Source organism: Procambarus clarkii, chromosome 5 (genome assembly GCF_040958095.1).
Source record: "Procambarus clarkii isolate CNS0578487 chromosome 5, FALCON_Pclarkii_2.0, whole genome shotgun sequence".
Taxonomy (NCBI): Eukaryota; Metazoa; Arthropoda; class Malacostraca; order Decapoda; family Cambaridae; genus Procambarus; species Procambarus clarkii.
The window spans coordinates 24,497,090-24,522,917 of record NC_091154.1 but is presented as its reverse complement, the minus strand read 5'-3'; the positions used below and the strand labels follow the sequence as shown (position 1 = coordinate 24,522,917).

The 25,828-nt window shown below is 43.7% G+C and overlaps 2 protein-coding genes across 2 annotated transcripts; both read right to left on the bottom strand.

Annotated features, from left to right (window-relative positions):
* Nucleotides 1–22,570: 22,570 nt before the first annotated feature.
* LOC138351337 (golgin subfamily A member 6-like protein 26) lies at nt 22,571–23,326 on the bottom strand. The gene has a single exon (XM_069303066.1). The coding sequence runs from the start codon at nt 23,324–23,326 to the stop codon at nt 22,571–22,573; it is 756 nt and encodes a 251-aa protein (XP_069159167.1).
* A 1,353-nt stretch (nt 23,327–24,679) lies between these two features.
* Nucleotides 24,680–25,153, bottom strand: LOC138351336 (LIM domain-containing protein A-like). Its single transcript, XM_069303058.1, has one exon. The coding sequence runs from the start codon at nt 25,151–25,153 to the stop codon at nt 24,680–24,682; it is 474 nt and encodes a 157-aa protein (XP_069159159.1).
* Nucleotides 25,154–25,828: the final 675 nt, after the last annotated feature.

Sequence of the window (25,828 nt, the reverse complement as noted above, 5' to 3'; positions counted from 1 at the left end):
GACAACAGCCAAGCAGTCTATTTTTTTTTTTGTAAATGTGACTAGACATTGACACCAGCCATTAGGAGGACTGCCGAACATCTACACTCCTACACTTTCCCGTCACATTAAATGGGGGGCCTGTCCTAGGAGCCTCACTCAGGTACTAGTACCAGAACATCAATTTGTGGTAAGTGTACTTGGCTTGGATACAGTTGCTTTTCAATATTTCCATTACTTTTAATAATTATATGGTGCTGAGTGTATTGTGCATTCCGAGAGTAGCATATTGTGAGTGTTGGATAACTTTGGATTACGTGGTGACTGGAGGCCTTTGGCCATATCGCGCATACGAGCCAAAAGTGACGTTCTTTTTAGGAGGACGGGTTGGAGGCCTACCTTGAGGTTACCTTAAGGTGCTTCCGGGGCTAAGCGTCCCCGCAGCCCGGTCGTCGCCCAGGCCTCCTGGTTGCTGGACTGATCAACCAGGCTGTTGGACGCGGCTGCTCGCAGCCTGACGTATGAGTCACAGCCTGGTTGATCAGGTATCCTTTGGAGGTGCTTATCCAGTTCTCTCTTGAACACTGTGAGGGGATTGCCAGTTATGCCCCTTATGTGTAGCGGAAGCGTGTTGAACAGTCTCGGACCTCTGATGTTGATAGAGTTCTCTCTCAGAGTACCTGTTGCACCTCCGCTTTTCAACGGGTGTATTCTGCACATCCTGCCATGTCTTCTGGTCTCATGTGATGTTATTTCTGTGTGCAGGTTTGGGACCAGCCCCTCTAATATTTTCCACGTGTAAATTATTATGTATCTCTCCCGCCTGCGCTCAAGGGAGTACAGATTTAGGCTCTTTAGTCGGTCCAAATAGTTTAGGTGTTTTACTGAGTGGATTCTAGCAGTAAAGGATCTCTGCACGCTCTCCAGGTCAGCAATTTCTCCAGCTTTGAAAGGGGCTGTCATTGTGCAGCAGTACTCCACTCTAGAGAGCACAAGGTTTTGAAAAGTGTCATCATCGGAAAAGCATCTCTAGTGTGAAAAGTTCTTGTTATCCAACCTGTCATTTTTCTTGCAGTTGTGACGGCTACTTTATTGTGTTCTTTAAGAACATAAGAACATAAGAACAAAGGTAACTGCAGAAGGCCTATTGGCCCATACGAGGCAGCTCCTATTCTATAACCACCCAATCCCACTCATATACTTGTCCAACCCGTGCTTGAAACAATCGAGGGACCCCACCTCCACAATGTTACGCGGCAATTGGTTCCACAAATCAACAACCCTGTTACTGAACCAGTATTTACCCAAGTCTTTCCTAAATCTAAACTTATCCAATTTATATCCATTGTTTCGTGTTCTGTCCTGTGTTGATACTTTTAATACCCTATTAATATCCCCCCGGTTATGTCCATTCATCCACTTGTAAACCTCTATCATGTCACCCCTAACTCTTCGCCTTTCCAGTGAATGCAACTTAAGCTTTGTTAATCTTTCTTCATATGAAAGATTTCTAATTTGGGGAATTAACTTAGTCATCCTACGCTGGACACGTTCAAGTGAATTTATATCCATTCTATAATATGGCGACCAAAACTGAACTGCATAATCTAAATGGGGCCTAACTAGAGCAAGATATAGCTTGAGAACCACACCAGGTGTCTTGTTACTAACGCTGCGATTAATAAATCCAAGTGTCCGATTTGCCTTATTACGAACATTTATGCATTGATCCTTTTGTTTTAAATTCTTACTAATCATAACTCCCAGATCCCTTTCGCAATCCGACTTCGCAATCACAACACCATCTAGCTCGTATCTTGTAACTCTATCATCATTACCTAACCTCAGAACTTTACATTTATCAGCATTAAACTGCATCTGCCAATCCTTTGACCATTTCAAAACCCTATCTAGATCAACTTGAAGTGATAGTGAGTCCTCCTCCGAATTAATTTCCCTACCGATTTTCGTATCATCGGCAAATTTGCAAATGTTGCTACTCAAACCTGAATCTAAATCATTTATATATATTATAAACAACAGAGGTCCCAGGACAGAGCCTTGAGGCACTCCACTTACAACATTTTCCCACTCTGACTTGATTCCATTTATACTAACTCTCTGTTTCCTTTGGTATAGCCATGCCCTAATCCAGCTTAATATAGCACCCCCAATACCATGAGACTCTATTTTTTTAATCAGTCTTTCATGTGGCACTGTATCAAAAGCTTTGCTAAAGTCAAGGTATACAACATCGCAATCCTTACCACTATCAACTGCCTCAACAATGCTAGAATAAAAAGATAACAAATTTGTTAAACATGAACGGCCATTTATAAAACCATGTTGCGACTCAATTATTAATTTATGTTTTTCAAGATGAAGACGAATTTTATTTGCTATTATAGATTCGAGTAACTTTCCCACTATAGACGTTAGGCTAATTGGTCGATAGTTAGACGCAAGTGATCTATCTCCTTTCTTAAAAACTGGTATCACATTAGCAACTTTCCAAAACTCTGGCACTCTGCCTGACTCTATTGATTTATTAAATATGGTTGACAGTGGGTCACAAAGCTCCTCTTTGCATTCTTTAAGCACCCTAGCAAACACTTCATCCGGCCCTGGGGATTTGTTTGGTTTGAGTTTTACTATTTGTTTAAGAACATCCTCCCTGGTAACTGCTAAACTCGTCAACCTGTCCTCGTCCCCACCCACATAGACTTGTTCGGCTGAAGGCATATTGTTAAGTTCCTCTTTAGTAAATACAGATACAAAATATTTATTAAAAATACTACTCATCTCTTCATCACTATCTGTTATTTGACCTGTCTCAGTTTTTAATGGACCTATCCTTTCCCTAGTCTTAGTACGATATAACTGAAAAAACCCTTTAGGATTTGTCTTTGCTTGCCCTGCTATGCGAACTTCATAGTTTCTTTTTGCTTTCCTTATCTCTTTTTTAACATTTCTAACCAGTTGTACGAATTCCTGTTCTAAAGTGACCTCCCCATTTTTAATCCTTTTGTACCAAGCTCTCTTTTTACCTATAAGGTTCTTCAAATTCTTTGTTATCCACTTTGGGTCATTAGTATACGATCTATTCAATTTGTATGGTATACTACGTTCCTGTGCTTTGTTTAGAATATTCTTAAATAAGTTATATATTGAATCCACATCGAAATCCCCATTTAAGTCACCTATCGCTGGGTTCATGTCTCGCTCCAAGACCGGCCCACACCCCATACCCAAGCCTTTCCAATCAATTTGACCCAAAAAATTTCTTAGGCTATTAAAATCAGCTTTTCGAAAATCTGGCACTTTAACAGAATTTTCTCCTACTGGTCTATTCCATTCTATGCTAAATCTGATTTCTTTGTGATCACTGCTCCCTAGCTCACTCCCTATTTCGATGTCATTAATTTGCGTTTCCCTGTTAGTTAACACTAAATCTAAAATATTATTTTCCCGTGTTGGTTCCTTAATGTGTTGCGTAAGAAAGCAATCGTCAATTAATTCTAGAAAATCTTCTGCTTCACTATTCCCTGTTTTGTTCAACCAGTTTATTCCGCTAAAATTAAAGTCACCCATGACATAAATACTGTTAGATCTAGATGCTCTAGATATTTCATCCCATAGATGCTTTGCTTCCATTCTGTCTAAATTTGGTGGCCTATATATTACTCCTATTATAATATTATTAGCTTTTTCGTTTAATTCAATCCAAATAGTTTCTGTGTGTGGCTCTGTTTTGATTCCCTCTTTGAGACTACATTTCAAATTGTCCCTAACATATATGGCTACTCCACCTCCTCGTCTAATATATCTATCTGTGTGAAATAGTTTAAATCCATATATTTGATATTCAGCTAATAGTTCTCTATTTTCTACATTCATCCACGTTTCGGTAAGTGCAATAATATCTATTTTTTCTGTGCAGACAAGAGCATTTAATTCGTTAATTTTATTTCTTAGACTTCTACTGTTAGTGTAATATACCCTAAGTGAATTGTTATTTTGCGGACCTTCTCTTTCCCTGATCGTTTTGCCAATTCCTTTCTCCCACAAACACATACTTTTATTACCTCCTTCCTCCAAATCAATTCCCATACCTCTATCTACTAACAGTTTAAACCCAAACAAACACCTCTAACCACTTCTTCTAGCGAGTTCGCAACAGCAACAACCCCAGCTCTCGATAGAAGCACCCCATCACGAGCATACATTTCATTTCTTCCATAGAAGTGTTCCCAGTTGTCTATGAAAGATATTGCATTTGATTTGCAATATCTTTCCAGCCGGCAATTGACACCAAGTGCCCTCGATATCCATTCATTTCCCACTCCCTTTCTTGGAAGAATGCCACATATGATCGGGATTCCTCCCTTGCTCCTAACTAACTCTATGGCTGTTTTATACCTCTGAATCAGTTCCTCACTCCTGACTCGACCAACATCATTTCCTCCCACGCTAATGCAAATAATGGGATTGTTCCCATTACCAGCCATAATATCATTCATGTTGTTTATAATATCACCAATGCCAGCTCCGGGATAGCAAACCCTTAACCTGTTCCCCCTATCTCTAGCACAAAACGTTCTATCCAAATACCTTATCTGGGAATCTCCCACAACTAATGTTTGCTTAGGTACTTCCTTTACTTTCTGAGGGGCCTGCGCTTCCTTTCTCTTCGTTGCTTTCCCTTTTGCGCGATCCACAGTCTCTCCACAGCACTCGTCCTCCAAAACGTCAAATGAATTTGAAGTTGCTATGGCGTTTGAAGGCGGCTTTATCAAAGTCTTCTTAAGGCCCCTGTCTTTCGCAACTCTCCAAGACGAGGTCCCTTTACTGCTGGTCTCCTCCTTCGTTACTTCTCGTTGTTTTTTAAGCTGACGCACCTCCTCCCGCAGAGAGTCCAACTCTGTCCTCAGGGCTCCCACTAGAGTCACCAGGTCCTTCACTACAACTTCCATATTGCTATGATAATATAACAACACTCAGGAGCTCCGGTTAACACAACCTCTCACTGTGACTTCACCTGACCGACTGGCCTGACCTTAAAGGTAAGGTCTTCCGACATGAGTACACCCAGATCCTTTACATTGCCTTTACGTTCTATGTTATGATTTGCCTGAGTTTTGTACGTGGTTTCCGTTTTTATATTTTATTTTTTTCCATAGCGCATGAGCTGGAACTTATCTTCGCTAAACACCATATTATTTTCTGTAGCCCATAGAAAGACCTGATCTACATCTGACTGGAGGTTTGCCGTGTCCTCTATGTTCCGTACTCTCATGAAGATCCAGCCATTAGTCATTCTCCAGGCCTCAGTCATTCTCTTAATTGGTCATCCATCCCTCCCTGTTATTACTCGTGTTTTTTACCTTTTGTCCTTAGGATATTTCTCAATCTCAGACAGATCATTATTTTGGTACCCTGGTACTTTGGTTTGTCTTCGGGTCAAAGTACCCTATCTTCTGTAATCCGACCGAAGGAGGATAAAGAGGGCCATAGTTCCTCTAGCACGGACTACGTTGCTGAGTTGGGACCTCAGCAGCAGTTCTCGTCACCAGTTGACACTAGCACCCCTACACGTCGGTCAGAGATGATGATATTTACTTAGGTAGGGAATTAGCTTTCTTTTTTCAGAGCACAAAGTTCGCTAATTCTGTAAGTATCATATTTCATTTAGTGGGAAAACCCTTGCTTCTGTCCTATAGAGACTCGGCAAGGTATGCCTACATTCTTGGACTACCTCATACACTTTTGGAACAATTAAATGTTTCATTTGTTTTAGAAACTATCGGTTTCAATTTAGTAGGATTTTCTTGCCCTTATTCTCTTACATTGAGTACCGGGTACAAGATTTCCTGCGCTTTTGATTGACTAATCATTTACCCTACTAAAATTAACGTTAATTGTTAACAATTAAAATTCCACAGGATAGTTACCAGTTGCCGCGTTATCCTGTTACTGACACTTACCATATCACAAGTATTCCTTGTACATTTATTTGCTATTTTTCACCATGTTTCGTCTCCAAGCTTTTCGTACCGATCCAGCAGGTGAAATAGGGAACTTAAGTCTTAAGAACTTTCCCGTCACAATATATATATATATATATATATATATATATATATATATATATATATATATATATATATATATATATATGTGTGTGTGTGTGTGTTATACCTAGTAGTCAGAACGCAATACTCGGCCTACTATGCAAGGCCCAATTTTGTCTAATAAGCCAAGTTTTCCTGAATTTATATATTTTTCGATTTTTTTCTTATGAAATTATAAAGCTATCCATTTCATTATGCATAAGTAAATTTGTTTAAATTTGAGTTAAAACTAACGTAGATATATGACCGAACCTAACCAGAAATCCTGGTTAGGTTCGCAGTGTGGAAACACTGCAAGGTTTCCACACTGCAGTCTACACTAAGGAAACAAACATAGGAATGTGCCTCAATGCCAACAGTGACTGCCCAGACAGGTACAAGAGGAGTGTCGTTAATGCTTATGTCGACCGTGCTCTCAGCCACAGCTCAGGATGGAAGCAAGTCGATGAAGAACTCTGTAGGGTAAGGCAGGTCCTAGTCAACAACGGCTTCTCCAATGGTTTCGTTGAAGACATCATAAAAAGGAAGGTGAAACGCCATGCAATCTCTGAAGAGACAACTAACACAACACCTGTACCCCCCTATTAGACTATTTTACAGGAACTTCTTTTCCACAGCTCATAAAACGGAGGAAAGGGTCCTGAAAGATATTGTTAATAGAAACGTTATCCCTACAGACAAAAATCAGAAGATACAATTGACGATCTACTGTAAAACCAAGAAAACGGCCAGCCTACTCATGAGAAACTCTCCAGACACAAAGCAGAACGCTTTAAAAGAGACCAATGTCGTCTATGCCTTCAAATGCCCACTTGGGGACTGTAAGCCTCAAAGAATTCAGTATATAGGCAAGACAACAACATCTCTTTCCAGGCGATTAACGATGCATAAGCAACAGGGCTCTATTAAGGAACATATAGCCTCTTCCTACAACCAGACCATCACCAGAGAAGTCTTAACAAAAAACACGGAAATCATCGATAGATACAGCGATAGTAGGCGGCTTGATATCTGCGAGGCACTACACATTAAGAAGTCGACACCAGCAATCAACAGCCAATTAATGCACAACTATATTCTACCCACTTCAAGACTCCTCACCAATATAGAAGCATCAAGAAATATGGGCCAATAGGCCCTTTGCAGTTACTTCCATTCTTCCCTTTAACTTACAAAATATTATGCCCATTGTTTCGTGTTCTGTCTTGTGTTGAAAGTTTGTTTTCACCTCATCCAAAACTGTTGTAGCATATCACCTCACCCAAATGCAGGTATAAAATCAAAGCTGTTTAAACTCTGTTTAGTGTTTGCAGGATATAGTTGTGTATGTGTAAACTAAAGTCTTTGAAAATGTAATAAGTTATTACGAAACGCGTTCAAGTGTCGCGTCAGACTAGAAATAAAAATGAAATTTGGAGAATTGATTTTTCAATTACCATCAACAGTGAAAAGAACCATAAGAAATATTGAGAAAATTCGTGTTAGAATTATTAATCTTACTTTTTCGGTCATATTTAATAATATATATATATATATATATATATATATATATATATATATATATATATATATATATATATATATATATATATATATATATATATATATATATATATATATATATATATATATATATTCTTTCTTCAAATATTCTGAGGAGTTCTTCAAAAGTCATCTTCGTGTGAGATGAAGAAAAAGAATTAATAACTGTAGAATGAATTACACTTATTATAAAATTACACAACGTTTCGACCCTACATGGTTCATTCTCAAGTGATTGCAAATCATGTTGGATTTATACTAATATGGGGTAAGGTGAAAACAAGTAGACCAATCCAAATGGGTTAAGAATAAGGCATAAAGGGAGGAAAAAGTAAGGCATAAAGTTTTAAAGGCCTGTAAAGAAAATGGCCATAAAGGTCCACATACACATACAAAGATTAATCAGGTGTATTGGGTGTAGCATGTTGAGCAGTGTCTTCTATGTTGGCATCTTCACGTTCCGGTCTTGTTCTTACTCTCATGGTGGGTAGAGTGAATAGTTCCGTTATCTGGGTATTTATGATAGGTTGTTCTATTTTGATGTGAATTGCTTCAAGAATTTGTAATCGTCTTACACCTTGGCTTTTGTCTATTATACAAGTGTTTTTATTCAACATTTCTCTTGTTAGGGTGATGTCAGGGGCTAGTCCCGTGTGATTTTTAGGGGCACCGGATTGAAGATAACAGGTCAAACGGCTCGTTAGCTTGGTCGACGTCATACCTATGTACTTAGATTGAAGGGTTACATCCTTCGTGGGGGAAAGTGTACATGCGTCTGACTACTATAAAGGCTTCTCCGTATGGCCTCGTATGGACCAAAAGGAACTGCCTCGTATGGTCCAGTAGCAGCTGCCTCGTATGGACGAATAGGAACTGCCTCGTATGGTCCAATAGCAGCTGCCTCGTATGGTCCAGTAGCAGCTGCCTCGTATGGACGAATAGGAGCTGCCTCGTATGGACGAATAGCAGCTGCCTCGTATGGACCAATAGGAGCTACCTCGTATGGACCAATAGCAGCTGCCTCGTATGGACCTATAGAAGCTGCCTCGTAAGGACCAATTGCAGCTACCTCGTATGGACCAATAGTAGCTGCCTCGTATGGACCCATAGCAGCTGCCTCGTAAGGACCAATAGCAGCTGCCTCGTAAGGACCAATAGCAGCTGCCTCGTAAGGACCCATAGCAGCTGCCTCGTATGGACCAATAGGAGCTACCTCGTATGGACCAATAGGAGCTGCCTCGTATGGACCAATAGGAGCTGCCTCGTAAGGACCAATAGCAGCTGCCTCGTAAGGACCAATAGGAGCTGCCTCGTAAGGACCAATAGCAGCTGCCTCGTATGGACCAATAGCAGCTGCCTCGTATGGACCAATAGGAGCTGCCTCGTAAGGACCAATAGCAGCTGCCTCGTAAGGACCAATAGCAGCTGCCTCGTAAGGACCAATAGCAGCTGCCTCGTATGGACCAATAGTAGCTGCCTCGTAAGGACCAATAACAGCTGCCTCGTATGGACCAATAGTAGCTGCCTCGTATGGACCCATAGCAGCTGCCTCGTATGGACCAATAGGAGCTGCCTCGTATGGACCAATAGCAGCTGCCTCGTAAGGACCAATAACAGCTGCCTCGTAAGGACCAATAGCAGCTGCCTCGTATGGACCAATAGTAGCTGCCTCGTAAGGACCAATAGCAGCTGCCTCGTATGAACCAATAGCAGCTGCCTCGTATGGACCAATAGAAGCTGCCTCGTATGGACCAATAGGAGCTGCCTCGTATGGACCAATAGGAGCTGCCTCGTATGGACCAATAGCAGCTGCCTCGTATGGACCAATAGCAGCTGCCTCGTATGGACCAATAACAGCTGCCTAGTATGGACCAATAGGAGCTGCCTCGTAAGGACCAATAGCAGCTGCCTCGTATGAACCAATAACAGCTGCCTCGTATGGACCAATAGAGTAATCTATCCTCTACGTTATTTCTTTACATTTACTTGCCTTAATCTTTAGTAGCCATTTATTCGCCCATTGTTCAGTTCCTGTGTGTATGAGTACAATCCTAACATCAAGTTTTAGCTCTTGAACCCCGCTTTTCTAGCCGGTGATGTAGAATGCAATGACCTCTGATCTGAGTTCCCACCTAGATGTACTCACCTAGTTTTCCTTGGAGAGGAAGGGGGGGGGAGGGGGTTGAGCTTCGGCTTTTTGGTTCCGCCTCTCATCTGTCAATCAACTTGTGTACAGCTTCCTGATATATGATGTGTGTGTGTATTCACCTAGTTGTTTTCACCTAGTTTTATTCACCTAGTTGTATTCACCTAGTTGTATTCATCTAGTTGTATTCACCTAGTTTTATTCACCTAGTTGTATTCACCTAGTTGTATTCATCTAGTTGTTTTCATCTAGTTTTATTCACCTAGTTGTATTCACCTAGTTTTGTTCACCTAGTTGTATTCACCTAGTTGTATTCACCTAGTTGTATTCATCTAGTTGTATTCATCTAGTTTTATTCACCTACTTGAATTCACCTAGTTTTATTCACCTAGTTGTATTCACCTAGTTTTGTTCACCTAGTTGTATTCACCTAGTTGTATTCACCTAGTTGTATTCATCTAGTTGTATTCATCTAGTTTTATTCACCTACTTGAATTCACCTAGTTTTATTCACCTAGTTTTATTCACTTAGTTGTGCTTGCGGGGGTTGAGCTCTGTAAAAGCCTAGAATCTCTTGTTGAGTTCTTCACACACCTCCTTGTCATTCTCTGTGTATCTGTTCTCCCCTTTTCTCAGCTTCATCACTTGTTCCTTCACAGTTTCTCCATGTTCTTTTACTCAGTTGCTTCGCTACCTTACATTCCTGGTTGAACCATGGATTCTTCTGTTGCTTTTCGCTTTTTGTTCAGTTTTCCCCTTTTGGACCGGGATAGATCTATCGGCAGCTTCCTGGCATTTTTGGGGGACATAATCCATCATGTCTTGTACATTCTTCTCTCTGAATTCTGTTTCCCATGGTATTCCCCTGAGGAAGTTCCTCATCTCATCATATTTTCCTCTTCGGTAATTCAGTCTTTTCCCTTCTGGTCCCATCCTTGGATAGGTTATCCCTACCTCCATGAGGTAGGGATATCGCCCATGATTAAGAGTCTTGAGCCATTAAACTATGGCTGTTTTATAAACGTATAAAACAGCCATAGAGTTAGTTAGGAGCAAGGGAGGAATCCCGATCATATGTGGCATTCTTCCAAGAAAGGGAGTGGGAAATGAATGGATATCGAGGGCACTTGGTGTCAATTGCCGGCTGGAAAGATATTGCAAATCAAATGCAATATCTTTCATAGACAACTGGGAACACTTCTATGGAAGAAATGAAATGTATGCTCGTGATGGGGTGCATCTATCGAGAGCTGGGGTTGTTGCTGTTGCGAACTCGCTAGAAGAAGTGGTTAGAGGTGTTTGTTTGGGTTTAAACTGTTAGTAGATAGAGGTATGGGAATTGATTTGGAGGAAGGAGGTAATAAAAGTATGTGTTTGTGGGAGAAAGGAATTGGCAAAACGATCAGGGAAAGAGAAGGTCCGCAAAATAACAATTCACTTAGGGTATATTACACTAACAGTAGAAGTCTAAGAAATAAAATTAACGAATTAAATGCTCTTGTCTGCACAGAAAAAATAGATATTATTGCACTTACCGAAACGTGGATGAATGTAGAAAATAGAGAACTATTAGCTGAATATCAAATATATGGATTTAAACTATTTCACACAGATAGATATATTAGACGAGGAGGTGGAGTAGCCATATATGTTAGGGATAATTTGAAATGTAGTCTCAAAGAGGGAATCAAAACAGAGCCACACACAGAAACTATTTGGATTGAATTAAACGAAAAAGCTAATAATATTATAATAGGAGTAATATATAGGCCACCAAATTTAGACAGAATGGAAGCAAAGCATCTATGGGATGAAATATCTAGAGCATCTAGATCTAACAGTATTTATGTCATGGGTGACTTTAATTTTAGCGGAATAAACTGGTTGAACAAAACAGGGAATAGTGAAGCAGAAGATTTTCTAGAATTAATTGACGATTGCTTTCTTACGCAACACATTAAGGAACCAACACGGGAAAATAATATTTTAGATTTAGTGTTAACTAACAGGGAAACGCAAATTAATGACATCGAAATAGGGAGTGAGCTAGGGAGCAGTGATCACAAAGAAATCAGATTTAGCATAGAATGGAATAGACCAGTAGGAGAAAATTCTGTTAAAGTGCCAGATTTTCGAAAAGCTGATTTTAATAGCCTAAGAAATTTTTTGGGTCAAATTGATTGGAAAGGCTTGGGTATGGGGTGTGGGCCGGTCTTGGAGCGAGACATGAACCCAGCGATAGGTGACTTAAATGGGGATTTCGATGTGGATTCAATATATAACTTATTTAAGAATATTCTAAACAAAGCACAGGAACGTAGTATACCATACAAATTGAATAGATCGTATACTAATGACCCAAAGTGGATAACAAAGAATTTGAAGAACCTTATAGGTAAAAAGAGAGCTTGGTACAAAAGGATTAAAAATGGGGAGGTCACTTTAGAACAGGAATTCGTACAACTGGTTAGAAATGTTAAAAAAGAGATAAGGAAAGCAAAAAGAAACTATGAAGTTCGCATAGCAGAGCAAGCAAAGACAAATCCTAAAGGGTTTTTTCAGTTATATCGTACTAAGACTAGGGAAAGGATAGGTCCATTAAAAACTGAGACAGGTCAAATAACAGATAGTGATGAAGAGATGAGTAGTATTTTTAATAAATATTTTGTATCTGTATTTACTAAAGAGGAACTTAACAATATGCCTTCAGCCGAACAAGTCTATGTGGGTGGGGACGAGGACAGGTTGACGAGTTTAGCAGTTACCAGGGAGGATGTTCTTAAACAAATAGTAAAACTCAAACCAAACAAATCCCCAGGGCCGGATGAAGTGTTTGCCAGGGTGCTTAAAGAATGCAAAGAGGAGCTTTGTGACCCACTGTCAACCATATTTAATAAATCAATAGAGTCAGGCAGAGTGCCAGAGTTTTGGAAAGTTGCTAATGTGATACCAGTTTTTAAGAAAGGAGATAGATCACTTGCGTCTAACTATCGACCAATTAGCCTAACGTCTATTGTGGGAAAGTTACTCGAATCTATAATAGCAAATAAAATTCGTCTTCATCTTGAAAAACATAAATTAATAATTGAGTCGCAACATGGTTTTATAAATGGCCGTTCATGTTTAACAAATTTGTTATCTTTTTATTCTAGCATTGTTGAGGCAGTTGATAGTGGTAAGGATTGCGATGTTGTATACCTTGACTTTAGCAAAGCTTTTGATACAGTGCCACATGAAAGACTGATTAAAAAAAATAGAGTCTCATGGTATTGGGGGTGCTATATTAAGCTGGATTAGGGCATGGCTATACCAAAGGAAACAGAGAGTTAGTATAAATGGAATCAAGTCAGAGTGGGAAAATGTTGTAAGTGGAGTGCCTCAAGGCTCTGTCCTGGGACCTCTGTTGTTTATAATATATATAAATGATTTAGATTCAGGTTTGAGTAGCAACATTTGCAAATTTGCCGATGATACGAAAATCGGTAGGGAAATTAATTCGGAGGAGGACTCACTATCACTTCAAGTTGATCTAGATAGGGTTTTGAAATGGTCAAAGGATTGGCAGATGCAGTTTAATGCTGATAAATGTAAAGTTCTGAGGTTAGGTAATGATGATAGAGTTACAAGATACGAGCTAGATGGTGTTGTGATTGCGAAGTCGGATTGCGAAAGGGATCTGGGAGTTATGATTAGTAAGAATTTAAAACAAAAGGATCAATGCATAAATGTTCGTAATAAGGCAAATCGGACACTTGGATTTATTAATCGCAGCGTTAGTAACAAGACACCTGGTGTGGTTCTCAAGCTATATCTTGCTCTAGTTAGGCCCCATTTAGATTATGCAGTTCAGTTTTGGTCGCCATATTATAGAATGGATATAAATTCACTTGAACGTGTCCAGCGTAGGATGACTAAGTTAATTCCCCAAATTAGAAATCTTTCATATGAAGAAAGATTAACAAAGCTTAAGTTGCATTCACTGGAAAGGCGAAGAGTTAGGGGTGACATGATAGAGGTTTACAAGTGGATGAATGGACATAACCGGGGGGATATTAATAGGGTATTAAAAGTATCAACACAGGACAGAACACGAAACAATGGATATAAATTGGATAAGTTTAGATTTAGGAAAGACTTGGGTAAATACTGGTTCAGTAACAGGGTTGTTGATTTGTGGAACCAATTGCCGCGTAACATTGTGGAGGTGGGGTCCCTCGATTGTTTCAAGCACGGGTTGGACAAGTATATGAGTGGGATTGGGTGGTTATAGAATAGGAGCTGCCTCGTATGGGCCAATAGGCCTTCTGCAGTTACCTTTGTTCTTATGTTCTTATGTTCTTATGTTCATTCCTGCAGACAACTGAAGCTGCTCTCTCTATTATATTATTAGTTGCCATGTTGTTCCTATCAAACTCCTGTCTGGGTTTTCTGCCATTTAGTGGATTTTTGTAAATGACTGTCACTATTATCTTAGGTCCATCCATTGTCATAGTTCCTGTTATGTAATCTCTGAATCCGTCACAGGGAAGGGAAGGGAACCAGGAATTTCCATCTCATCAAAACTCCAGTCCTTCCTTATCAGCAGGGCCACTCCTCCACCTCCTCTCCCTTCCCTCTCTTTCCTTACTATATAGTAGTCCTTTGGAAACACAGCATCTGTTATGACTCCTGACAATTTTGTTTCCGTTAGTCCTATTACATCTGGGTTTCTTCTTGCACCCTTTCTGCCACTTCACTTGCTTTATTGTTAATCCCATCGATGTTTGAGTACATTACCTTGAAGCTCAATTTCCTATATCTATTTTCACCCTCACTCCCTACAAGTGTAGAAAGTTGTTCCATGGTCATTTCTACTTTGGTCGGCTCCTCCTCCTGTAAGGAAGTTGCCAGAGGTTCAGGGGGAGGTGGGGTGGGGAATAAAAGGCTTACGTCTTGCCCAGGCCTGCTTGGGACAGGAAGAAGTCCTGAGGGTGGGGGGGGGGGGAAGGAGTGTTTGGGGTTGGGGGCTCAGGGATTGCTTAGGGTGAGGGCACGCCCTCCTGTGGTGTAGTTAACAGGGGTTTGGGGGGAGACGGGGTGGGGGATGGAGGGCCTAGGTCTTGCCAGGGTCTGCCTGGGGCAGGAAGAAGACCAGGGGATGGGAAGGCAGGGGATACTCTGGGTAAGGGGGGAGGGAGGATTTGGGTGATATGGTTGGCTTTGTGTAGGGGCAAGGAGGGATTTGAGCTGGGGGTGGAGGGGGGGCCCTATGGGGTGTTGGGCAGGCGTGTTGCATTCCCTTCTGGGGTTCCTGAATGGCTAGGCTGGGGTTCCCTACTTCCCTCTGGGAGTGCTGGGATGGAGGCTGATCCCTGGTTCCCTTCCCTCTCCCTGCGCCTTTTCCTTGTATCTGCTGCCGTCTGTGGTCGGCAGCACGGAGGGCAGGGATAATTTTCCTCATAATCTCGTCCCTGGTCATGTCCCTCTGAAGGTATACCTCTCTGGAATTCCCAGCAATTTTCAGTTTGCTCTTCTTTACCAGGATGTTCTCTGTGGTGGCCTCGTTCCTCAACACTACCTTCATCAATCTCTTTTTGTCTTTGTTGTACTGACCAATCCGGGAAAACTGTTCTATGTCTCGTTCAGCCCCAGCCTCTTGTGTGTGTGTGTGTGTGTGTGTGTGTGTTTACTAGTTGTGTTTGCGGAGGTTGAGCTTTGCTCTTTCGGCCCGCCTCTCAACTGTCAATCAACTGTTTACTAACTACTTTTTTTTTTCTCCCACACCACACACACACACCCCAGGAAGCAGCCCGTGACAGCTGACTAACTCCCAGGTACCTATTTACTGCTATGTAACAGGGGCACTTAGGGTGAAAGAAACTTTGCCCATTTGTTTCTGCCTCGTGCGGGAATCGAACCCGCACCACAGAATTACGAGTCCTGGCTATCCACCAGGCTACGAGGCCCTTGAGTGTGTGTGTGTGTGTGTGTGTGTGTGTGTGTACTCACCTAGTTGTGTTTGCGGGGGTTGAGCTCTGGCTCTTTGGTCCCGCCTCTCAACCGTCAATCAACAGGTGTACAGATTCCTGAGCCTATCGGGCTCTATCATATCTACACTTGAAACTGTGTATGGAGTCAGCCTCCACCACATCACCCCCTAATGCATTCCATTTGTCAACCACTCTGACACTAAAAAAGTTCTTTCTAATATCTCTGTGGCTCATTTGGGCACTCAGTTTCCACCTGTATCCCCTTGTGCATGTTCCCCTTGTGTTAAATAGACTGTCTTTATCTACCCTATCAATTCCCTTCAGAATCTTGAATGTGGTGATCACATCCCCCTAACTCTTCTGTCTTCCAGCGAAGTGAGGTTTAATTCCCGTAGTCTCTCCTCGTAGCTCATACCTCTCAGCTCGGGTACTAGTCTGGTGGCAAACCTTTGAACCTTTTCCAGTTTAGTCTTATCCTTGACTAGATATGGACTCCATGCTGGGGCTGCATACTCCAGGATTGGCCTGACATATGTGGTATACAAAGTTCTGAATGATTCTTTACACAAGTTTCTGAATGCCGTTCGTATGTTGGCCAGCCTGGCATATGCCGCTGATGTTATCCTCTTGATGTGTGCTGCAGGAGACAGGTCTGGCGTGATATCAACCCCCAAGTCTTTTTCCTTCTCTGACTCCTGAAGAATTTCCTCTCCCAGATGATACCTTGTATCTGGCCTCCTGCTCCCTACACCTATCTTCATTACATTACATTTGGTTGGGTTAAACTCTAACAACCATTTGTTCGACCATTCCTTCAGCTTGTCTAGGTCTTCTTGAAGCCTCAAACAGTCCTCTTCTGTTTTAATCCTTCTCATAATTTTAGCATCGTCCGCAAACATTGAGAGAAATGAATCGATACCCTCCGGGAGATCATTTACATATATCAGAAACAAGATAGGACCGAGTACAGAGCCCTGTAGGACTCCACTGGTGACTTCACGCCAATCGGAGGTCTCACCCCTCACCGTAACTCTCTGCTTCCTATTACTTAGATACTTCCTTATCCACTGGAGTACCTTACCAGCTACACCTGCCTGTCTCTCCAGCTTATGTACCAGCCTCTTATGCGGTACTGTGTCAAAGGCTTTCCGACAATCCAAGAAAATGCAGTCCGCCCAGCCCTCTCTTTCTTGCTTAATCTGTGTCACCTGATCGTAACATTCTATCAAGCCTGTAAGGCAAGATTTACCCCTCCCTGAACCCATGTTGGCGATTTGTCACGCAGTCCTTTCTCTCCAGATGTGTTACCAGGTTTTTTCTCACGATCTTCTCCATCACCTTGCATGGTATACAAGTCAAGGACACTGGCCTGTAGTTCAGTGCCTCTTGTCTGTCGCCCTTTTTGTATATTGGGACCACATTCGCCGTCTTCCATATTTCTGGTAGGTTTCCCGTCTCTAGTGACTTACTATACACTATGGAGAGTGGCAAGCAAAGTGCCTCTGCACACTCTTTCAGTACCCATGGTGAGATCCCATCTGGACCAACAGCCTTTCTAACATCCAGATCCAGCAGGTGTCTCTTGACCTCCTCTCTCGTAATTTCGAACTCCTCCAAGGCTGCCTGGTTTACCTCCCTTTCTCCTAGCACAGTGACCTCACCCTGTTCTATTGTGAAGACCTCCTGGAACCTCTTGTTGAGTTCCTCACACACCTCTCTGTCATTCTCTGTATACCTGTCCTCGCCTGTTCGAAGTTTCATTACCTGTTCTTTCACTGTTGTTTTCCTTCTGATGTGACTGTGGAGTAGCTTTGGTTCGGTCTTGGCTTTGTTTGCTATATCATTTTCAAAACTTTTCTCTGCTTCTCTTCTCACCCTGACGTACTCATTCCTGGTTCTCTGGTATCTCTCTCTGCTTTCTGGTGTTCTGTTATTCCGGAAGTTCCTCCACGCCTTTTTGTTCAGTTTCTTCGCTTCCATACATGCCCTATTATGCCATGGATTCTTCTGTTGCTTCTCGGATTTTTCCCTTTGGGCCGGGATGAACCTGTTTACTGCCTCCTGACACTTTTGGGTAACATAGTCCATCATACCCTGTACAGACTTGTCTCTGAGGTCTGTGTCCCAAGGTATTTCACTTAGGAAACTTCTCATCTGTTCATAATTCCCCTTTCGGTATGCCAGCCTTTTGATTCCTAGATCTTTTTGGGGGGAGATAAGTCCTAGCTCTACCAGGTACTCAAAGTTCAATACACTGTGGTCACTCATTCCCAAGGGCGCTTCCATCTTAACTTCCCTTATATCCCATTCATTTAGGGTAAATATCAAATCAAGCATTGCTGGTTCATCTTCTCCTCTCATTCTTGTGTGTGTGTGTGTGTGTGTGTGTGTGTGTGTGTGTGTGTGTGTGTGTGTGTGTGTGTGTGTGTGTGTGTGTGTGTGTGTGTAGTCACCTATTTGTACTCATCTATTTGTGCTTGCGGGGGTTGAGCTCTGGCTCTTTGGTCTCGTCTCCTAACTGTCAATCAACCGTTTCTAACTACTACTTCTCCCCCCCCCCCCCCCCCGAAAAAAACACCAGGAAGCAACCCGTGACAGCTGACTAACTCCTAGGTACCCATTTACTGCTAGGTAATAGGGGCATAGGGTGAAAGAAACTCTGCCCATTGTTTATCGCCGGCGCCCGGGATCGAACCCGGGACCACAGGATCACGTGTTCAGCGTGCTGTCCGCTCGGCCGGCTGGCTATATGTGTGTGTGTGTGTGTGTGTGTGTGTGTGTGTGTGTGTGTGTGTGTGTGTGTGTGTGTGTGTGTGTGTGTGTGTGTGTGTGTGTGTGTGTGTACAACCCGTGTCAGTAGTGATCTTATACAACTTGACGACAGCCCGGCGCCAAGCACTTCCCTGGCGCCACACTGGGGGTCCAGGTACTTCCCTGGCGCCACACTGGGGTCCAGGTACTTCCCTGGCGCCACACTGGGGTCCAGGTACTTCCCTGGCGCCACACTGGGGGTCCAGGTACTTCCCTGGCGCCACACTGGGGGTCCAGGTACTTCCCTGACGCCCCACTGGGGGTCCAGGTACTTCCCTGGCGCCACACTGGGGGTCCAGGTACTTCCCTGGCGCCACACTGAGGGTCCAGGTACTTCCCTGGCGCCACACTGGGGGTCCAGGTACTTCCCTGGCGCCACACTGGGGTCCAGGTACTTCCCTGACGCCACACTAAGGGTCCAGGTACTTTCCTGGCGCCACACTGGTTGTCCAGGCACTTCCCTGGCGCCACACTGGGGGTCCAGGTACTTCCCTGACGCCACACTAAGGGTCCAGGTACTTCCCTGGCGCCACACTGGGGGTCCAGGTACTTCCCTGGCGCCACACTGGGGTCCAGGTACTTCCCTGACGCCACACTAAGGGTCCAGGTACTTTCCTGGCGCCACACTGGTTGTCCAGGCACTTCCCTGGCGCCACACTGGGGGTCCAGGTACTTCCCTGGCGCCACACTGGGGGTCCAGGTACTTCCCTGACGCCACACTGAGGGTCCAGGTACTTCCCTGGCGCCACACTGGGGGTCCAGGTACTTCCCTGGCGCCACACTGGGGTCCAGGTATTTCCCTGACGCCACACTAAGGGTCCAGGTACTTTCCTGGCGCCACACTGGTAGTCCAGGCACTTCCCTGGCGCCACACTGGGGGTCCAGGTACTTCCCTGGCGCCACACTGGGGGTCCAGGTACTTCCCTGACGCAACACTGGGGGTCCAGGTACTTCCCTGGCGCCACACTGGGGGTCCAGGTACTTCCCTGGCGCCACACTGGGGGTCCAGGTACTTCCCTAGCGCCACACTGGGGGTCCAGGTACTTCCCTGACGCAACACTGGGGGTCCAGGTACTTCCCTAGCGCCACACTGGGGGTCCAGGTACTTCCCTGGCGCCACACTGGGGGTCCAGGTACTTCCCTGACGCCACACTGAGGGTCCAGGTACTTCCCTGGCGCCACACTGGGGGTCCAGGTACTTCCCTGGCGCCACACTGGGGTCCAGGTATTTCCCTGACGCCACACTAAGGGTCCAGGTACTTTCCTGGCGCCACACTGGTAGTCCAGGCACTTCCCTGGCGCCACACTGGGGGTCCAGGTACTTCCCTGGCGCCACACTGGGGGTCCAGGTACTTCCCTGACGCAACACTGGGGGTCCAGGTACTTCCCTGGCGCCACACTGGGGGTCCAGGTACTTCCCTGGCGCCACACTGGGGGTCCAGGTACTTCCCTAGCGCCACACTGGGGGTCCAGGTACTTCCCTGACGCAACACTGGGGGTCCAGGTACTTCCCTAGCGCCACACTGGGGGTCCAGGTACTTCCCTGGCGCCACACTGAGGGTCCAGGTACTTCCCTGGCGCCCCAGGGGGGGTCCAGGTACTTCCCTGGCGCCCCACTGGGGGTCCAGGTACTTCCCTGGCGCCACACTGGGGTTCCAGAATGCGTGCCCTGGCATGATTCTTCATACAACAGCTGTTTATTTTTCTATTAACACATTTAGGTACGTCTGCATGTGTCCAGCTGTCCTAGACAATATGAAGGGGAGTACTGTGTGTCAAACTCTAGCTGCGTGATCCCCGTCACACAGGATGGTTAGTCATACAGAGGCATGTGATCAGTAGGTCTGCACTGGCAAACTCTGGGTGCATTATGAGGATATCATCAATAAAACGAGAGTGAATAAAGTAATTGCAAAGCTTCAGGTACCTCATGCCAACGGATCTGAATGGTCTGATAACTGGGCATTCGGTGATGTAGTGTGGGAGATCATGCCGCAGTTCCTGCTCACAGAGTTTGCACCTGGAGTGCTCAGGATTGGGAGATCCGTCACCTGTAGCCACCTGCCACAAGTAACGGTAACCCAACCTGATCCTGGCAACCACTGTGTCGCACAGTCTGGTCCACGTTTTGTGCCGCCCATGTTACTAGGCTTCAGATCTGAACAAATCATAGCTTTTTATACTGGTGCTTTCAGGTCGTTGGGAGTCAGTAATTTTCTCCCTTAAAGGCTTGAGTGTTTGATACAATATAGTTTAGACAGCAGAGATGGGGATGCTTAGATCTAATTCAACTTCATCTTTGTTACACGTTAATTTAGCTTCATGTCTGCGTCCTTATGATGGGTTATATTTATGTGTGATGGTATCCATACAAAGGAGATTCGAAACGCTTTACTCTATGCACCGATTAGGTCATTTATAATTGCTAGTATGTGGTTCTTTCTGTCGATCTTCCAGGAGAAGTTTTAAATTGCTAAAAGAGCAGAGTTTGAATCGCAAAATATTAGACAATCGGCTGTCGGGCATTTGGACAATGTGGCCTGAGTTTTCTGAAGGGGTTGTAGAAGCTGGGAATGTAGACGTGTCTGGGATTTTGTTCTGCCACCTGATGTGGAGAAGTCTGCGGAGACAGTTCAAGTGAAAGTTGATTTAGGTGTTTGGCGTGTTTGCTGTAGACAGTGCAGATCTCGCTGGGCTAGAGAAGGATGGTGAGTACCACTGCACGTTAGACCTTCAGTTTGGTGATAAGGCTGAGGAGGGCCCTTCGCTCCCAGATATTCTCATGGAGTCCTCCAAAGGCAACGCTGGCCCAGGTGATCCTGTTGTCGACTTCTGCGTCTACGTTCACGGCTCTTGAGACTGTGGTGCCAAGATAGGTGAAGTTGTTGTCTGCGTGCAGGTTCTGTCCCCTTGACAGTGACGTGGGGTGTCTGGTAGGGTGTTCCGGGTGCGGGTTGCTGCTTGATTTCAGTCTTTTTGGTGCTAATGATGAGACCGAAGTTGTCGCAGACCGGTGAGCAGCAGTCCATCTTGTGCTGCATCATTTGCTCTGTGCTGACGTTGAGGGCGCCGTCATCAGCGAACAGGATGTCTCTTATTGCAGACTAACAGACGTTGTCACAGCTCGAATAAGACTTGGCTATAGGTATCTCTGGCAGTTCGGCTTGTATAGGGATCTACATGAAGTAAAGTGTAAAGTGTGTGGACAAAGTAGGACACAAACAGAGGTTAGAGGCATTAAATATGCAAAAACTAGAAGATAGAAGAAAATGAGGCGATATGATCACAACATACAAAATAGTAACAGGAATCGATAAAATTGATTGGGAAAATTCTTCCCTATCAATTTTATCGATTCCTGTTACTATTTTGTATGTAGTGATCATATCGCCTCATTTTCTTCTTTATCTTCTAGTTTTTGCATATTTAATGCCTCTAACCTCTATTTTTGTCCTACTTTGTCCACACACTTTACACTTTACTTCCTGAGACCCGGAACTTCAAGAACAAGAGGTCATAGATTTAAACTCACGAAACAAAGCTGCCGGAGAAATATAAGAAAATTCAAAAAATTCAAAGTGGTACTCTCCACAGGAAGAGATTAAGCTCAAGTTGGGCAGCAGATTGGTGCTTCGGGGATCCTTCCTTGAGTGAGGTGTTGGAGGTTCAGTCGGCAGGGGCGGCTGGCAGCAGTATATGTGGGCAGCGGTTCGAGGCTGCGAGTGTCCAGTTGAATGAACGTCTATTATATATATATATATTCCTGATGATTGAATCTCACTTGTTCTTGTTGACTCACTTTTTCTTGTTGGCTCACTTTCTCTTGCTGACTCACTTTCTCCTTTTGACTATCTTTCTCTTGTTGACTCACTTTCTCTTGTTGACTGACTTTCTCTCGTTGACTCTTTTTCTTGTTGATTAACTTTATCTTGTTGACTCACTTTCTCTTGTTGACTCACTTTCTCTTGACGATTCACTTACTCCTGACGATTCACTTACTCTTGTTGACTCACTTTCTCTTGTTGACTCACTTTCTCTTGTTGACTCACTTTCTCTTGTTGACTCACTTTCTCTTGTTGACTCATTTTCTCTTGTTGACTCATTTTCTCTTGTTGACTCATTTTCTCTTGTTGACTCATTTTCTCTTGTTGACTTACTTTCTCTTGTTGACTTACTTTCTCTTGTTGACTCATTTTCTCTTGTTGACTCATTTTCTCTTGTTGACTTACTTTCTCTTGTTGACTTACTTTCTCTTGTTGACTCATTTTCTCTTGTTGACTCATTTTCTCTTGTTGACTTACTTTCTCTTGTTGACTCATTTTCTCTTGTTGACTCATTTTCTCTTGTTGACTTACTTTCTCTTGTTGACTTACTTTCTCTTGTTGACTCATTTTCTCTTGTTGACTCATTTTCTCTTGTTGACTTACTTTCTCTTGTTGACTCACTTTCTCTTGTTGACTCACTTTCACTTGTTGACTCACTTTCTCTTGTTGACTTACTTTCTCTTGTTGACTCATTTTCTCTTGTTGACTCATTTTCTCTTGTTGACTCACTTTCTCTTGTTGACTCACTTTCTCTTGTTGACTCACTTTCACTTGTTGACTCACTTTCTCTTGTTGACTTACTTTCTCTTGTTGACTCATTTTCTCTTGTTGACTCATTTTCTCTTGTTGACTCGCTTTCTCTTGTTGACTCACTTTCTCTTGTTGACTCACTTTCTCTTGTTGACTCACTTTCTCTTGTTGATTCATTTTCTCTTGTTGACTCACTTTCTCTCATTGACTTTTCCTTGGTGATTTTCATGTTCTCTTGTCGATTGTCACTTTCTCTTGTTGACTCTCATTTTCTCTCATTTCTCTCTTGCTTCCTCTCTTCCTCTTCCATGAGCTTACATGTTCCTTCCTCACGCAGTAATTCTCTTCTTACAGCTTCCTGAGCGCTCCTCTTCCTGTGGTCGAGGTCTTGGCCTCCTCTGTGTTCTTGTTGGTGCTCTGTGTTCTTGTTGGTGCTCTGTGTTCTTGTTGGTGCTCTGTGTTCTTGTTGGTGCTCTGTGTTCTTGTTGGTGCTCTGTGTTCATGTTGGTGCTCTGTGTTCATGTTGGTGCTCTGTGTTCTTGTTGGTGCTCTGTGTTCTTGTTGGTGCTCTGTGTTGTTGTTGGTGCTCCATGTTCTTGTTGGTGCTCCGTGTTCTTGTTGGTGCTCCATGTTCTTGTTGGTGCTCTGTGTTCTTGTTGGTGCTCTGTGTTCTTGTTGGTGCTCTGTGTTCTTGTTGGTGCTCTGTGTTCTTGTTGGTGCTCTGTGTTCTTGTTGGTGCTCTGTGTTCTTGTTGGTGCTCCATGTTCTTGTTGGTGCTCCATGTTCTTGTTGGTGCTCCATGTTCTTGTTGGTGCTCCATGTTCTTGTTGGTGCTCCATGTTCTTGTTGGTGCTCCGTGTTCTTGTTGGTGCTCTGTGTTCTTGTTGGTGCTCCATGTTCTTGTTGGTGCTCCATGTTCTTGTTGGTGCTCCGTGTTCTTGTTGGTGCTCTGTGTTCTTGTTGGTGCTCCATGTTCTTGTTGGTGCTCTGTGTTCATGTTGGTGCTCTGTGTTCTTGTTGGTGCTCTGTGTTCTTGTTGGTGCTCTGTGTTCTTGTTGGTGCTCTGTGTTCATGTTGGTGCTCTGTGTTCTTGTTGGTGCTCCATGTTCTTGTTGGTGCTCCATGTTCTTGTTGGTGCTCCGTGTTCTTGTTGGTGCTCTGTGTTCTTGTTGGTGCTCCATGTTCTTGTTGGTGCTCCGTGTTCTTGTTGGTGCTCTGTGTTCTTGTTGGTGCTCTGTGTTCTTGTTGGTGCTCTGTGTTCTTGTTGGTGCTCCATGTTCTTGTTGGTGCTCTGTGTTCATGTTGGTGCTCTGTGTTCTTGTTGGTGCTCTGTGTTCTTGTTGGTGCTCTGTGTTCTTGTTGGTGCTCTGTGTTCATGTTGGTGCTCTGTGTTCTTGTTGGTGCTCTGTGTTCATGTTGGTGCTCTGTGTTCATGTTGGTGCTCTGTGTTCTTGTTGGTGCTCCGTGTTCTTGTTGGTGCTCTGTGTTCTTGTTAGTGCTCTGTGTTCATGTTGGTGCTCTGTGTTCTTGTTAGTGCTCTGTGTTCATGTTGGTGCTCTGTGTTCTTGTTGGTGCTCTGTGTTCTTGTTGGTGCTCCGTGTTCTTGTTGGTGCTCTGTGTTCTTGTTGGTGCTCTGTGTTCATGTTGGTGCTCTGTGTTCATGTTGGTGCTCTGTGTTCTTGTTGGTGCTCCGTGTTCTTGTTGGTGCTCTGTGTTCATGTTGGTGCTCTGTGTTCTTGTTGGTGCTCCATGTTCTTGTTGGTGCTCCATGTTCTTGTTGGTGCTCCATGTTCTTGTTGGTGCTCCGTGTTCTTGTTGGTGCTCTGTGTTCTTGTTGGTGCTCCATGTTCTTGTTGGTGCTCTGTGTTCATGTTGGTGCTCTGTGTTCTTGTTGGTGCTCTGTGTTCTTGTTGGTGCTCTGTGTTCTTGTTGGTGCTCTGTGTTCATGTTGGTGCTCTGTGTTCTTGTTGGTGCTCTGTGTTCATGTTGGTGCTCTGTGTTCATGTTGGTGCTCTGTGTTCTTGTTGGTGCTCCGTGTTCTTGTTGGTGCTCTGTGTTCTTGTTAGTGCTCTGTGTTCATGTTGGTGCTCCGTGTTCTTGTTGGTGCTCTGTGTTCTTGTTGGTGCTCTGTGTTCTTGTTAGTGCTCTGTGTTCATGTTGGTGCTCTGTGTTCTTGTTGGTGCTCTGTGTTCTTGTTAGTGCTCTGTGTTCATGTTGGTGCTCTGTGTTCTTGTTGGTGCTCTGTGTTCTTGTTGGTGCTCCGTGTTCTTGTTGGTGCTCTGTGTTCTTGTTGGTGCTCTGTGTTCATGTTGGTGCTCTGTGTTCTTGTTGGTGCTCCGTGTTCTTGTTGGTGCTCTGTGTTCTTGTTGGTGCTCTGTGTTCTTGCTTGTGATCACTACTCACACAAGACATCAATATCCACACAAGACATCAATACTCACCCAAGACATCAATAACCACACAAGACATCAATACCCACACAAGACATCAATACCCACACAAGACATCAATACCCACACAAGACATCAATAACCACACAAGACATCAATAACCACACAAGACATCAATAACCACACAAGACATCAATACCCACACAAGACATCAATACCCACACAAGACATCAATAACCACACAAGACATCAATACCTACACAAGACATCAATACCCACACAAGACATC

Excerpts from the sequence above, each read along its gene's own strand:
- LOC138351337 (XM_069303066.1), bottom strand. The coding sequence starts at position 23,326 with ATGAATCAACAAGAGAAAGTGAGTCAACAAGAGAAAGTGAGTCAACAA.
- LOC138351336 (XM_069303058.1), bottom strand. The coding sequence starts at position 25,153 with ATGAACACAGAGCACCAACATGAACACAGAGCACCAACAAGAACACAG.